Source organism: Rhinatrema bivittatum, chromosome 2 (assembly GCF_901001135.1).
Source record: "Rhinatrema bivittatum chromosome 2, aRhiBiv1.1, whole genome shotgun sequence".
In the NCBI taxonomy this organism is placed as follows: domain Eukaryota; kingdom Metazoa; phylum Chordata; class Amphibia; order Gymnophiona; family Rhinatrematidae; genus Rhinatrema; species Rhinatrema bivittatum.
Genome location: NC_042616.1, coordinates 662,525,008 through 662,542,069, shown reverse-complemented (window position 1 = coordinate 662,542,069; position 17,062 = coordinate 662,525,008). Strand labels below are relative to the sequence as shown.

Genomic DNA, 17,062 nt, shown 5'->3' with positions numbered 1-17,062 from the left:
TTTGTTACCTTTCCATATAAGAAGCTCATGAATACAATAAGGAGCCTGGGAGTGGATCCCATGGTGGTGGAATGCATTAGAAATTTTGAGAGAGGAAAGCATGTAGTGATAAATGGAATTCACTCTGAGGAAATAACATTGATTAGTGGATAGCCTCTGGGATAATTTCTGGGGCTGGTTCTATTCAATATCTTACTTTTAAGTCATTTTTCATATCTTATTACATATTATGTGAATATTTTTAATAATAAAGTCAAATAAATAAATAAATAAATGTGTGTGTGTGTGTGTGTGTGTGTGTGTGTGAGAGTGTGTGTATATACATAAGATATGAAAAATGACTTAAAAGTAAGATATTGAATAGAACCGGCCCTAGAAATGACCTCAGAGGCTATCCACTATGCACACAACACACACATCTGTACACACACAATACATTTGCTATACTTTTTCTGATCAATGTCCCAAAAGAACCATACAATAATTTGTCGCTTCCACATACATCATAGTTGTGAATAACCATGAGAGTGCTTAATTTCACAAAAGTGCTAAATCATAAAAATTTAACCAATTTCTTGAAATAACTATTTTTGCATTAAAAAACTGTGAGAAGTCCTTAGTAAATGGGACAATAATGTTTTTGTCCCTAAATCCACTTGGAGGCATAAAACTCCAAATGTACATTATTGCACTTACCTGAATAGATCAGATATGTCATAAAAATCAATTGACATGATATGAATACCATATTAACATTAATACAGTATTCTGTGGTTAATATTCAATGAGCTGGTGAATGAAATAAATGTTCTATTGAATATCCGTGGATAAAGCCATCCAGTCAAATTTATCCACAAAACTTTAGGGCTTACCTGGCTAGCTATATCTGGCTAGCACTGAATATCAGCACTCACAAATTTAGCCACATCTCCAGAATACCCCATCACTGCTCCTTTTTATCTGGCTAAATTTTGTTTGGGTAATGTGTTATCCATCTAAAATTTAGCCAGACAGCCATTAAATCTAAAAACTAATAGGTCAAAGCCTTTGAATATTGTGCTAATTTTATTATATGAATAGTAATTTTTTAAATGTTATCTTTCTTAATTTTACCTCAAAGCATTAACATGTACTTCACATTCTCATTCTTTTAAGAACAACAGATGTCAACAGCTTGTAACATAAGATTCACATTCTCATTCTCTTAGAAGCAAAATACAATTTTTAAATTCAATAATTTCTTTTCAGAGGGTCAGGAAGCCTTCCTTCCCTTGGCTTTCTGCCGTTCAGAACTTGTCCCAATCTTGGCTGAGGCCCCACAGCCCTTCAATTGTGGCTTCCCAGCATTTTTTTTCTTATTTTCAGTCCTTTTCCTGCTCCGTCTTGCCCAGACAGCACAGCTATGATCATGTGGCTGAGAGGTACAGATCACGGTTTGCTTTAGAACCCAAATGCAAAAGCACACTTAAAATTTGCCAATAAGTGTCACCGCTGATGACTACAATTTCCTCTCTCCTCCCTGCCCCTGTTCCTCCTCATTTTCCCTCCCGGGCTATTAGCACTGCCTCCGAAGATGCCCAAACCCCTGGCAGTCATAACAGAAGGGGTTCTAGGACTTGAATTCTGGTCTCCTGCACAGTAACATTATTAACCAATGAGGCCAGTCATAAATTAATTGTATTAAGCAGACTTTAGTGTATTATTTATCATTAAAATACTGTTTTCTCTAATGTGGGAGCTTATATTACTTGTTTCATATCCTCAACTATATTCTACATTACTTTTTCTTTTTCTTATTAAATTTCTTTGCAAGAAAATACTTCTGTGGAACACTTAATTGGACATGCTTGACTTTAGACATTTTTATGCATTTACCAATTATGCATGCAATTGTCTGAGCAGTATACACAAACTGGCCAACTTTTAGAAACATTTATATTATTATAATTTAATACAGTTGTGTATAGCGATGATAGGCCGTTATATTCTTCTTGCCATATGGCTGTTTTTGTAATACACTCCTAAGATAAAACACAAATACATTTTCAAAAAGTACATTAGAGTTGCTGCATCATTTTAGTTTTACACTGGGAAACTGTGATTCACTTGAAAAATTAATATTGTATGGTTTGTGAAAGTACAAAAATACTTTTCTTAGACATTCTGGGGGGATATTTTCGGTAAGCTGCAAAGTTGCGAGAAAGCCAGCTATATTATAGTTTTCCACCCCCACCACAAGAGAGATGGAGCTGTGAGTTGCTGAGGGGGAAGCGACTATTTGCCATCTAGTTCCGGACCTGGCCCACTTTTGAAGGGGTGGATCATCCTCAAAGGCGCGATACCAAAGAGGGTTATCCCTTTGTAAGCTACCAGGAGGAAAGGGGAGGGCTGGGAATTTTTAGTAGTGTTTAGGTGGAAACAGTATAGGATTTTATCCTTTTGCCTTGTCAGAGAAGGAAAGGTTAATTAGTTATTTTATATGCTATTGTATCGATGTTTTTGATGTATTGTTGCTGTATTCGATGCATATGATGTATATATTTTGAAACATTAGCCACCCTGAGTCTTTTCTTAGAATAGGGTGACAATTAAATTAAAAATGTAATGTAATGTAATCATCTCTGGTCTTCCCTGTCATCCCATTCAGGCAAAGTACTTATCTCCTCCTCCAACCAAACACACAATGATCATCCTTTTCTTACCTTGGCATCTCAATAAGGCAAAGTACTCACTCCACAGCCAGTGATCATCCCCCTCCTACCCTGGCATTCCTCCCCCCCCCTCCCCCACATACTCTTATAAAACAATATGGATCCTATGCTGGAATCTCTCATTAGTATATGGAATATGGAACTTCTTACTCAATTAACTAATAACCATAGATGACTGGTATGTACTTTGGAAGGATTCTGCATTAATGATTAGACTCCATCATATCTACATGCAAACTATGCTTTTTCACAATTTCAACCCTCTATCTAGCCCCATGTGCTGGAGAGAGAAAGGTCTCCATGGTTCTCATGTCAATGTATGGTTGACCTCTCCACGAATTAAACATTTTGGGGGTCCAGATTTTTTCTGAAACCTCAGGAATAGTGGGGTTTAATCTTGACTTCTAACCAGAATTGGGGCTTTTGGGCTATTGGAGTGATTTACAAGTGTTTTCTAGAATGAAGAGCTTAATTTCTCAGATGCTGTTGGCAGCCAGATTCACCACTGTTTTGTAAAAGAATGTCTTCCATCATTAACTGGTGCTCCCAGTTATTAAACGTTTCAAGTGTGCTTGCACAGTCAAATAATATCGGCTTTGAGCTGTACAAGTGAGGGAATTTTAGAGCAGGCATGAATCCACACCATGAGCAGCTTCCCCAGTTCATCCACCAGTTTGCCCAATCTATAGCTAGGTCCTCCAAACCTCCCCTGCTCTCCCCCACTAGTAATCCCTGACCCCTCATACACTTCATAAGCTCCTGGAAATAGTTTTATTAAGACCTCCACCTTCTCCATAGCAAAAATAATTTTATACTCAAATATACTTGGGCTTGTGCCCAGGCTCGTACATACTTGTGCCCATATCTCTTGGCCCCACCTCGGAATGCCATTTCCCCGACCACATTCCACCCTTTTTTTCTCCGATGCAAGGTATCTGCACATTGGGACTTGTGCGTGCATGTTGGTGGCTTATAAAATCAGGTGTGCATGTGCTATATGCGTATCCATCTCCCTATTTTGGGGTGCGCCCTGCTTTTAGAATTCACCTTTTAGTGTTTCAAAAACTCTAATGTACTTTTTGAAAATGTATTCATGTTTTATCTTAGGAGTGTATTACAAAAACAGCCATATGAATATTAAATGACCTACATATAATTACAACCAGTTCTTAAGGATCGGCCCCTGTAGCTGAAGCCACAGCATTTTGCACTGCAATGTGGGGAATCCATGTTTGGGTCCCTTGCCCAATGGTACTGGCTGGGCACTCCACAGAGGAAGCCCATTCACAACCAGAAAGGAAAGGGAAGTGGAAGCTACTACAGTGGCAGCTCCTACCAGCCAACCAACAGCATTCAGGGGTGCGTTTCAGAGCAGGCACCCCTTCCAGTCATTGGGCTGGCATGGGTCATCTGTGGGGCTTAGGCATTCCATCTTAGAAGGGGTGGGAGCTATAGAAACTGCTGAAGTTATAAGGGATAAAAGGCAAAAAACTCCAACAAAACAGGTCTGAAATGTTTATAGTAGCCATTTACATGTTTATGTTTTAACCTTGATGGCAGAATTACCGTATTAAACTATACTTCCAAGATGACATCAGATCTTAATAGAGGTTTGAGAAATTTCAAATACTACTTGAAATAATAAAATTGCTTTTCACCAGCATTCCCTATTCTTTGGACTAGCTTTTTCAAATGCAACATCATTTATTCTATGAAGACAGAAGTTGAACTTACCAGCTGTATCTGGTACAACACGTTCTGGGAACTGGACGCACGAGGAACATCCTCTTCTCCTTCTACTATGTTATCTCCTTGTAGTCTGAGTAAAAGAAAATACGGATGATATCATTTATGAAACAGTTTGATGATTTTTCTCTCTTCCCTAACAACCACATGAGAAAAAAAGACCTTCTTTTGACATAGGAGGACATTTTTAAAGAGTTACGTGTGAAAAAGCTAGCATCACACAGGTAAGTAACCTGTAACTGCTGTTTTATAAACAATGAAAGTATGCACATTCTTTAGGTTTCGCATGCACAAATAAAGAGGAAAAAAAAGTGTTGTATAGGGATATTCTATGACAGGGCCAACAGTGACGCATGTAAGTTGCTAGTTTAAAAGAGACTTATATGCGTTTATTTGGCAACTTGCTCGCGTAATTATACACCTGCTAGTTATCTTGTGTAATTGATATCAAATGAATCTACTGTGTAGCATTTGTTGGATGGGAGGTTTGGGTGAACTGGGAGAAGGTCAGGTTGAAGAGCCAGGAGGGTCTCGATGACCTGGAGAAGGATTGGACAAACTGGTAGAGGAATCAGAAAACTGGTAATTTCAATTACACACACACGTTTTCAAAGAAACCAACTTACACTTGAAAATTGGATTTTAGGCAAGACCTACTTTATTTTTGCGCATGAAATATACCCAATGTATATTGATAAACCCGGAAAGACAGTGAAATACTAGTCTTCAATACATTGCTTGTATTCACGCATAAACATACATAAGCACGTATATTGTGGGATAGACATTCATGCATTTTGTGGTACGCGCAGATTGTATAATGCTATCGTTGATCTCCACACAGCCATATATGTGCATGTATGCAGCCGCACAGAGCTGTCTGAAAGGTATCCTCATAATGTCCAAGAAAAACAATCTGTATACCGTTATTTTTTGAATGATACTTGTGACACTAAAACTAATGTGTTTTTCTAAACAACTAACTGATATTGATGTTTTCAACAAACCGGAACACCTTTCTTTTGAATGAAAATAAATACATTTGTTAAAATATTTTTGCACCTCAGTGAAATATTTTACAGTACTGCCTCACACTCTCTCCATTTTGGACCAAGAAGAACAATAACCATTAAACTTTTTTACCACTACATTTGCAAGCAAGTTATTTAAGCTAATAAATTAATAAAATCCTTCAAGTACCTTGAATAATAAACATGCCTGATTTTGATATTTGTGTTTCTTCTGAACTGTTTCTTGTTTAAACATGCAATTAAAATTAAATTCCATATATGTAAACTTGATTTTGTTTTGCAGGCTGTGATTCTTCTTATTATAAATTATAAAAATCATTCAAAGATGCTGTAAATGAGCTATCAAAATCTCATAGGTCACTTCTTAAGGAATAACAAGTTCAAGAGCGCTTAAATAAGATAGATTGGCAGGCCCTGAACATTTAAAGACCTGGCAGATATTATCAAATGCTTCCCCTGACAGGAAGGCAGGGGAAAAGGATCTCCTGGCCAGCCCTCTATCCTTTTTTGGACAAGATGGAGACTGAGGATGCTGGGGCATGCTTTTCAGCTTTTTTTTCTGACAGCAAGCAGTAGGGGCAATGGAGGTTTTCCCTAGCTGGCTGACACTTTATTTTTTGAGTGTTGGGAAAGGAGGGAAGGGGTTGGTGGGGTGATCATGCGCACATATATGCTTGTATATAATAAAATGGTCGCGTCCTTGGGCACGGGCTGACAAACATGTGCATGTGTGTACCTGCGAGCCTCTTTAAAAGTTACCATCTTAGAAGTACATTTTAAGACACGCACGTGGGCGCACACTTTTGCCGGCTCGCACACATGGACGCAGCAATTTTATAACATGCACGTGTATTTGCGCGTTTATGTGCACGGGTTATAAAATTGGCCATACACGCATACATGTGTGCACTACTTTATATTGATGCGCACAAATGCCAACTCGAGTGCGTAAGTGTGGGAAATTTTAGTAGGCATGCGCTGAAGTTTGTTCCCAGTTTCCCCAGTAAAGGAGAAGATTTCCAAACCTCTTAGCTAACTTCCCTCCCTTTTCCCCTATTAGTCCCGACCCTTAAAACCCTACTGACTACCCTAGTTTTTTTTGTTACATGACTTACACGCCGCCCCTTCCCTCCTCATACCATTATGCCAACTTCTCACCGACCTCAACCTCAAACATTTCCTGTACGCTGATGATATACAGGTCCTGATCCCCATTAAGGATTCCCTCGCAAAAACGCTGACCTACTGGAATACATGCCTTCAAAAAATTCAACTCCTCCTCACCAGACTGAACCTGGTACTAAACTCCGGCAAAACTGAACTCCTGCTCATCACCCCTGAGAACAGCACCATCACCTCGACACAGCAAAACACACCAACAATTACTCAAGTGAGAGACCTAGGAGTCCTAATTGACAATCGCCTGAATTTCAAAGCTACTATCAACAAAACAACTAAAGACTGTTTCTACCAACTACAGGTGCTGAAAAGAATTAGACCTCTTTTCCATGCACAAGATTTCAGAACCATCCTGCAAGCAATCATTTTCTCTAAATTAGACTATTGTAACACCATCCTACTTGGACTTCCCGCCTCTTACACCAAACCGCTTCAGATGGTACAAAATACAGCTGCACGAATACTGACAAATTCCAGGAGAAGGGATCACATAACCCCCATCCTAAAGAGCCTCCATTGGTTACCTATACACTTTAGAATAATATACAAAGCCATTCTTACCACATACAAAAATATCCACCTACTGGCTCCCATTGACCTACAGATCCCTCTCCAACTACATAATTCATCAAGACCAACAAGAGATGCCTACAAAGGATCGCTACAGGTACCACCGCCCCCAATCTACCAGACACATCACGCTAAGAGATCGGGCATTCTCTACAGCCATTCCACCGTTATGGAACTCCATCCCCTCAAACCTCAGACTGGAAACATGCATCTCAACTTTTAAAAAAAAGACTAAAAACATGGATATTCATACAAGCATTCCCGGACTCAAACTGACCTATCTCTTCCACACCATCCTTATCACCACCTACACCATGATTAACCATCTCCACTATTGTTTACATGTTTAAATTAATTATTAACCTGTCCTTTCTCTTCTTTCTCTGCCAAGTTCTAATCACCCTGTTATATGTAACTGCCTTTTCCGCACCATTGTTTTAGTTTATGTTCACAATGCACCCCTGTTTTATGTGAACCAGCATGATGGGACTGCGCTCTCGAATGCCGGTATATAAAAACCTGAAATTAAAAAAAAAAAAAAGTAAAGTTACGCAGAAGGGAACCATGGCACATGCTCTTGTGTGTAAATACTTACTCGCTGATTTCATTTTACAGACCTGCCCTTGCCCCACCCATTTTTTAATATTTGTGATTTGTGCGCGTAGTGGGAGATACGTGTGTACTCACGAGGGCTTTAAATTCGCACGGTGCGCGCTGGGTCCAGTCAATCACATATCTCCTGGTTTTGGCACAAGTAGGGGTTTAAAAATCAACCAATTACTGAATTAGGCCCTAAGTATGATATATTTACTCAGTCAAATTTTTGACTGGTTATATTTATCCAAATTTTCAGCTGAATATCTAACCAGTTATGTTCATCTGAAAATTCACCTAAAGATAACCGGCTAAAATTATACAGGTATCTTACCCAGATTTTTGAATATTCACCTCTAAAGGAAAAGATAAACAAGAAATATCCTCTCCTTCTCTCTTCTAGCACAAAACTATCTTCCATGTACAGTACTGGTCCAGAAAGAAGTAATAAAAACAACTAGATGGAAAAACAAGTGTAATCATATAAATTCATAGGCGGAAGTGCTTGACAAGCATGAGGACAAAAACAATTTTAGGAATCATGGCTTGTGTGAAAATTCAAGAGACACTCTAAGAGAAAGAGAAAAAGGAGAGTCAGAAAAATGGAAAGGGAGGGTGTAAATCATGTAAAGAAACAATTTTCTCAAAGATGGACCCTTTAAGCAGGAATTACTCTGATGTACTCTGACATATATCCATATCTCAGGCCTATATGAGCAGACTACCTAAAGGACGCCAAAGTATAAATCTTAAAAATTCTCAAAACCATTTTTATAAATAGGTCTCCAACTTTTAAATTTAAATTTTATTTGCAATTTTTAATTTAGATATAGTGTATGTTTATTTAACTCAGGCCTCTGTAAACCACAATAAAGGTTCACCCACATATGAGTGGATTTCTATGAGAAGTCTATGTGAGAATGGGGTTCATTGTACCTATGGAAGCCTTATATGTCACTCAGCAGAAATATTTTGGCAAGATGCATAACGGGTCATTTTAAAAGGAGGCATACACGTAAAAGTAACATATTATCATAGCAATTTTAAAAAGCCATTTATGCGTATAAAGTGCACTTTCACTTGAATATCCTATGGATAATTCAATGGCATATACTGAGCAATTTTCAAAGTCCACTTACACAGGTAAAGTGCATTTACACATGTAAAACCAATTTTAAGCATGTAAATACTTTTTAAATTTAGGCCCACACAGGTGAATTTTCAAGGAGTTTTGCAAACAAATATAACATACTATCCTAGCAATTTTCAGAAGCCATTTACGTGCATAAAGTGCATTTACATGGATAAATCCTATGGACAATTCAATGGAATATATTGAGCAATTTTCAAAAGCCGACTTACATGAGTAAAGTGCATTTACACAAGTAAATCACAATATTAAGCATGCAAATATTTTTTAAAATCAGACCCTTAGGGCCGGATTTTAAAAGGGTTACGCGCATAAGGTACGCGAGTAACCCTTTTAAAACCCCCCTGCATGCGCTGAGCCTATTTTGCATAGGCTCGGCAGCGTGTGCAAGCCCCAGGATGCGCTTAAGTCCCGGGGCTTGCAAAAAGGGGTGGTCGGAGGCGTGGCCAGGAGGCACGGTTTTGGATCGGGGGCGTGTGGGTGGTCCGGGGGCGTGGCCTGTGTCAGGGCCTGCCACGCCGGCGCGCGTAAGTTACTACTGCCCGGAGGCAGTAGTAACCTTTCTGATAAAGGTAGGGAGGGGGGTCTAGATACGGCCGGGAGGGTAGGGGAAGGTGCGGGGGGGGGGGGGTGGTGGAGGGAACGGGCAGCGCTCACTGGGCTCAGCGCACGCAAGTTGCACAAATGTGCACCCCCTTGCGCGCGCCGACCCCGGATTTTATAAGATACGCGCGGCTACGCGTGTATCTTATCAAATCCAGCGTACGCTCTCTTTTAAAATGTACCCCTTAGTGAATATCTCAAATTTTCAAACAAATATATATTTTTATAACAGTTATTAATTGCTAGTACCTGAATATCTGCTACTTTTTGGCCCCTTGAGTTGGAAAAGTGATTTTGATAAGGCAAGCCCAAAATAAATTTCTTTAATTTCAGCAGCTTATCAAAAAGATTTTACTATTTTAATGAATAATATTGATCCTTCAACATTTATATGTAGTAGGTAAAGACAACAAAACATTTTGCTTTCTTTAAGCTGTTCTCGCTTATGTGCACAGGTAAAGAATAGTAGAAGAGCTTTTAAAGAATGAGCATGCATAGCGTTCTTCCAGATGTTTCTCTCTGATCCCATACAGGGTCTGATGAGAAGGCAGCTAATAAAGAAGGAGGTCTGCACCTGGAGCTTGTCAGAGACCCAGAAAAGGAAAAATACAAATCTGGCACACACTAAAGATCATTCTCAGCAACTTTTATGGAAAGATTTGAAACGGTTTTTCTCTCAGAAGTATTCATAACTTCCCATGACCAGAAGATTAAATAAGCAAAACATTGCACAATAATATGCTGGACTGCTTCTCCTGTATTCATTTTACTATTACTGCTACTACTATTTATCATTTCTAATGTGCTACTAGACATACACAGCACTGTACAGATACACATAAGAAACAGTCCCTGCTCTATGAAGCTTACAGTCTAGTCAAGCCAAAGCTGCATGACAATCAAGTTCATGGGAAGCGTGCTTATTGTACAGAAGTGATTAAGATTAGAAAGCATCATAAAAAATGTGGGCTTTTAGACTTCATTTGTATATGGCCAGAGAGAGAGAGAGAATGATGTCTTTTCCAGGCATATAGTACAGCAGGTGGAAACCACAGAGTCGAGAATATGCAGAGAAGGGCACAGATAACAGTAAAGTGAGAGAGAAGAGAACATAGGTAATGCACTACAGTTTGAATTAATTTGTAGGTGAGAAAAAGAAGCTTGCACTGTATGCAGAAGTGAAAAGGGAGCCAATAGACAGCCAAGCCGCACATTTTACTCTCAGAAATTAACGCCTGCCCAAAGGCAGAAGTTAATTTTGGCCGGCACCGGGAAAGTGTACAGAAAAGCAGAAAAAACTGCTTTTCTGAACACCCTCCGACTTAATATCATAGCGTTATTAAATCGGAGGCCCCGTGGCTGTCAGCGTGTTCGACAACCGACGCCGGTAAAATTACACGTCGGCTGTCAAACCCGCTGACAGGCGCCGCTTCTGCCAATAAGGAGGTGCTAGGGAGGCGCAAGTGTCCCTAGCACCTCCTTTTTACCGCGGGCCCTCATTTGCATACTGAATCGTGCGCCCAGGAGAGGGGCCTGGGCGCGCGTTGGGAGAGCAGGTGCTCGCCTCGGAGCGCCGGCTCTCCCGCGCGTTTTACTGAATCGGCCTGGTAGTGGCTTCAGAAGCAGGTATGATCATAGTGACAATGAAGAAATACAAGTCATGCAACTGAAGCAAGAACAAGGGAGATGTGAGTAAAGTAATGATGGTTAGGAGGGTCCTTTCCCCCAAAAGGCGTTAGGTTTGGTTAGGAATATAAAAATGCTTTGCGTGGGGCACTGGGAAGAGCTTTTGGGATTCTGTGAGAAGTCTGGTAAGAGTAAAACATTTTGTGAAGAGAGCAAGGGGGTTGGGGGGCACCCCCAGTTCAGGGCTAATGCTTTTTTGTTATTGTTATACTTTTGTGGATTTGCTAATGAGATCTGTCAAGTCTCTGGCGCAGTGCACAAAACATCTAGAGGGAAATGTCCCCTAGTCTTGGGGTATTATTCCTTAGTCTGGAGAAGTCTGCTGCAAGTGCTTTTGGAAAAAGACGAAGAGGTTTCCTATCTGTCATTGGCCTGAGGGAGAAAAACAACCTGATGATTTAGGAGAATTCTTCAAATTGGTGATGGCAGCAGCATAAGAGGAGAGTGAGTAACTTCTTGAACGTTTGTTATTCCCACCTAGAAGCTATTTTTCTCTGTTTTTTGTTCTTTTGTTCTATATGCGGGTTCCCTCTGGATTTTCTATACTGTGATCTTGCTTTGGACTTTAAGTATGTGAAGACAGTTGTATTCTGTGTGTGACTCCCTTTAGGCCCAATAGCAAAAGCTATTTTCCATTGAAAGAGCCCTGTTCCAGAGCTGCAGACAACTTTTCCAGCCCCTGATGTGCCCGAAGGTGACCTCTGGCAAAAAGGGGAGTTAGATATTAATTTTCAAAGCAAACTTGTGTGCATAAGTCCACTTTGAAAATTATCTCACCAAATGTATCTGCACACAATTACACAACATATGAACAGAAAACTTTCAAGAAAATTTACATACATACTTTTGAAAATCCAAAAGTATGCATAAAGTCCAAACCCCTTCCCAGCTGCCATGCGCATGTTATAAAATACATGGTTGGCGCGCACAAGGCTGTGCAAAATTGGCAGCCTGCGCAGCCATCCTCTGTTCCCTTCGAGGACGCTCTGAAATCGGAGCAGCCTCGGAGGGAACTTTCCTTCCAGCCCCCCGCCACCTTCCCCTCCCTTCCCCTATCTAACCCATTCCCCAGCCCTAACTAATTCCCCCCTACTTTTATTTTACAAGTTACGCCTGCCTGAGGCAGGCGTAACTTGAACGCGCCGGCCGGCTGCCTGCGAGCTATGTTCCGGTTCGGGGGCTGGTCCGGAGGCCGCGGCCACACCCCCGGAATGCCCCTGAGCCAGAACCACGACCACGCCCCCGGAACGCCCCCGATGATGCGCCGGCCGCATCACTCCCCTGACACGCCTCTGGCACTCCCCCCCCCCCCCCCCCAGGAAAGCCCCGGGACTTGTGCGCGCGCCGAGCCTATGCAAGATAGGCTCGGCGCGCGCAGGGGGTGGAAGGGGCAGCTTTTCGGGGATTTTCGCGCGTAACCCTTTGAAAATCTGCCCCCCTATGCGCACTAAAGTCAGGAGATATGCATGTCTTGGGCCGGTGCATGCCACATGGATTTAAAAAAACGTGCAAGTATGCACACAAATCCAAAAGTTTAAAAAAGGGGTGGGGAATGGGCATGGCCTGGGCAGAGTATGAACAGGACATGCAGATTCTGGAAAGTTAATTTGAAATGTGTGCATCATTATTTACGCACACAAGCGCATGCCGGGATCCCTTAAGGTGTAAATTTACTTCTGCTATGGATGTCGTATAAGTAATAAAATAGAAAAACTTGGCAAGTCAGCAGGGTTTTAAGGGTCGGGGTTAAAAGGAAGGTAAATAATTGGGGGGGAGGGGTATGAAATCCAATACGTTAACTGGGAGAACTGGGGAAAAAGGGCTATTGCGCCTGCGCACATATCTAATACAATCCCCCCCCCCGGCTTACACAATAGAACAGGCATTTGCACACACTTCTGCATCTCCATATAAAATTGTGTGCACACGTATGCTCGTTCAGCCTATTTTATATCATACGCACAAATACGCCCGCATTTTTTAAAAATGGACGCGTCTCTGGGCGCGATCTGGCATCTGCGCGTACATGTACGTCTACATGGCTGTTTGAATGTTACCGTGCCTGGGTACAGAAAATGTGCATTCCCAAACAGGAGTACTACTTAGCACTCTCGCAGGGAAACCCCATGCAGATGAAGGCATTATGCAGTACCCCCTGATACAGAGAGAATGCATTTGGTCAGCGCATCCTTTTTAGCCCTGGAAACTTAACTCTAGGTCAGAGCTGGAGTTAAGTTTCCAGCATCCCTAAAAACTGGAAAAAATGTCTTTAAACAGTTTTTAAATGTCCATGGATAAGTCAGAACTTATCCAGCTAAAAAGCGGTCACCCGCCAGGTAGCTGGATAAATCAGTATATATCTGTCTAAGTGGTGGCGGCTGCCATCCCTTTTAGCCATCAAGGTTGCCCCCCCACCCCACACACACACAAACACACGAGTTAAAAAGTGCTGGACTTGTTCTTAACACACATATTACTCTCAATACGCGTTTTTAAAATTCCCGATGCATTTATATTTCACTAGCTTACTGTATTGGGAGTTAAAAAAAAAAATTAATCGGGTCTTAAAAATTGTGCGCTGAAAGCCAGTGCACATTTTCCTAAAGCTCAATCGGCCTATATATGTTAGTGACTGGCAGCCGTATTTATAGCCCAACCCCGGAATCATTCTTGCAAACTGTCTGAGAATTCATGATTTCGGTATATTTGATGAATTTTCTCCATGGAAAAGCTTACTGACACGGTAAGGGTAAAGATAAGTACTGAGTAAGAATAAGGAGTAACAAGTTTTTATAGATTAATAAAAAAGGGTTGTATTAGGTGGAGTGGGTATGAATTTATCCACTCTTATATTTAGTGTAATTTTCTTAAAAAAAAAAAAAAAAAGTGCCAGGTTAGATCCTCTGGCAACTGGGGAAAGGGAAGCAAGTTCAAAAGGTTTCCTAGCTGATAACCTGGCGAAACCTGGCAGAGAACCTCCGGTTACGTAGAGCCTTTCTATCGTTTGGCTCTGCAAAGGGCTTGCTGGTAATCTATAAGCAGAACCTCTATGAAATGATTCTGGCTGGTTTTCTTTTAGCTGGGCGATTATAAGTATTTTGAAGTTCTGTGTAATTTACTGTATTTTATGGAAATATTAAATAAAATATAAAATTAAAAAAAATGAAATTGCCAAAAGCAGAATCTCTCATTTCATCTTCCAGCCAAATAGAATCTGGATGAATTAAGTCCAAAGTGCCCAAATTTAGACTATTATATTATAGCAAAAAAATGAGGAAAGAGAGGAACAAAAGAAAGAGAGAGAGAGACAAAGTCAAAGACTTCCCAGAAAAGAATGAGCAAAGAAAACTGTATAACTGTGGGGTAAACAGAAGAAACAGCAGCTATACCAACTAAATATGTTGCATGCTGCAACTAGATCAGAAACACAATCTGACTAGACATAACACAGACCTGCACTAGAACGGTGGGGTTATCTCATTATTGTCCCTTCTGTACTGTGGGGTAGGTTTTGCACTTTGCGCGCACGCGTGGACGTGCTGATTTTCTACCAAGCACGCATTTATGTGCGGGTGGCACACACAAGGGGGGGGGGGGGGGATTTTTGCAATTTCCGCTCCCAGTCCGCTTCAATTAAGGAGCGGACTGGGAGGAAACTTCTCTACCCCCCCCTACCTAACTTCCCTTCCCCTTCTCCTCCCCACTCCCTAAACCCTAACTTTTCCTTGTTTTCTTCTTTATTTTGCAAGTTACTACAGCTCCCAAGCTGAAGTAAGTTGCGCGCTGACCGGCTGCTGGCGTGCAAATCTCCGGGACAGCGAACAATGCCCTCTGGTCTGCCCCTTTCAGGAAGCCCGGCACTTGTGCTCGTTCCAGCTTTTATGTGCATGGCCGGGCCTCGTTGAAAATTGGCTCAACGCGCGAAAGGCCAGATTTTACACACGCAAGCTGCTGAAAATCTGCCCTTGTGATTTTACTGTTATCTCTTTTGTTTTTTTTTCCTACTTTAACTACTTTGAGGCCCATTTTCAGCCTCCTGTGGTGCTCCAGGCCTGCGAGTACTTTGTACCCATGGGTCTGCAAGCTAGTTTTCAAAGGAAAACCTGTGTCAGGCCAGTGTTGCAGAAGCAAAGATCTAACAGATATAACAGATGCAAAGTTCATGGGATAAAGCAGTGTAAAGCAGGCCTGGGGATTTCAAAATGAAATCCCCTTGCTTACTTTTGGAAGCCTGCCCTAATCCCTGTGCTCAGTACCATCTCTTTTCCCTGCATGGGAGAAGGCAATTTTTTTTCCCCATAGGTAAACGACCCATTTATCAGCAGCAATCCCTCTGACAATTGCCCCCTTTATGTATTACTTTGGCAACGCATACAAATGTCATGCTGCGGGAGGCAAATGAATAATCTGAGGTACAGCAAAGTCATTTCTAATGCTAACAACTTGTACAAATGTTCAGATCAGCAACACTTGTTAGAAAAGAAATGCCTTTTTTTTTTTTTACTGTTTTATTCTTCAGTTTGATAACACTCTCATAATCTGTGAGCTCCATTGCCTTTAACATGCCCTATGTCAGTGTTTCCCAACCTTTTCAAACTCAAGGCACACTTGCTTTAGCAAAAACGTTGTGTGGCACACTGACCTCCACGGTGAAGGTAAATGTAGACATGGAGAGGATTCATATGAACAAAAAAACGAGCTAAAGAAGCACTGAAAGCCCCACCAGTCTCCCTTCAAAATTTTATAGCTAAGGGGTGGAGAGACACGTGGACCCATCATGATGAGCTAGCTCCCTCTATATACAGAGTAAGTGCAGTGTTTTGCGGGTGGTCGGCTCAGTTAGTTACCTGGGCTGCGGAGTGCGGGTGTCGGAGCCCCTTCACTGCTACTGCTCCCAACACTCAGAGTAATTCAATGCCGGGTGCACACTCTCCCCATGTCATTCGGCCTGGGGAAAAGACAGAGGCTAGTAGGACTCAAAGGAGGGGGGGGGGGCTTCAGGAGGGAGGAAAAGAAGGGGGTGCAGTGGGCACTGTGTGTGCTGCTCAAAGCGGGACCCAGCCATCTGTGCCCTGCATTTTGCCCATTAATTACCACACGCCAGGGCTCATGCTATTGCTAGAACCTATGTAATCAAACATGTTAGGAAAGGCATGTTTGATTACATAGGTTCTAAGGAAGGAATTCCTACTGGTTTAACAGCCGTCTCTGGTGTCTCTTATTGCTGTGAGATGCTAACAGCAGAGCCCAGTTGCTAGCCTGGATCTGAGCACTGGGTAGTGGTGACTTTTCTGTGGCACACTTGATTGGATCTGAAGGCACACCATGGCACGCTGGTCGGGAAACACTGCCCTATCTCCTTCTTGCAACTACTCCTATATAGAGCGAATGCAGGAAAAATGTATAGTCAAAAAAATAATACAGCTTTAAAATGTGATGTAGTCAAAATGGTATACACAGAATTGCATTACATTAAACAAAAGGAATGCAAGCAAGTGTTAACACTGAGCTATCATTCTGCAGCATCTTCAAAAGCTATACAATTTTAACTGCTTTATTTAAACCTTAAATTATAACAACAAAGAGAATAATGCTTAATTCTTTTTTTAACAAGCCAAATTCCATCAAATCCTATGGGAAATTAATATCAAAATCCTTGCAAGTCTGTAGGACAGGAAGAAAGCATTAATTAGTAAAAATCACTAAATTATAAAGTAGTTTTCTTATCCATTGCTTTGAAATGTGTATGGCACTCTGTCAGAAACCTTTAAGTACAGTTTTATCTCATCACT

At 41.3% G+C, this 17,062-nt stretch overlaps 1 protein-coding gene across 1 annotated transcript in view; it reads right to left on the bottom strand.

Annotated features, from left to right (window-relative positions):
- The window catches only part of C2H8orf34 (chromosome 2 C8orf34 homolog), a 624,237-nt gene that overhangs the window by 179,329 nt on the left and 427,846 nt on the right, over positions 1 to 17,062 (bottom strand). The window contains exon 9 of the mRNA XM_029591437.1: positions 4,485 to 4,530. Within this exon, the coding sequence (XP_029447297.1) occupies positions 4,485 to 4,530 (46 nt within the window). The remainder of the gene's footprint in view (positions 1 to 4,484; positions 4,531 to 17,062) is intronic.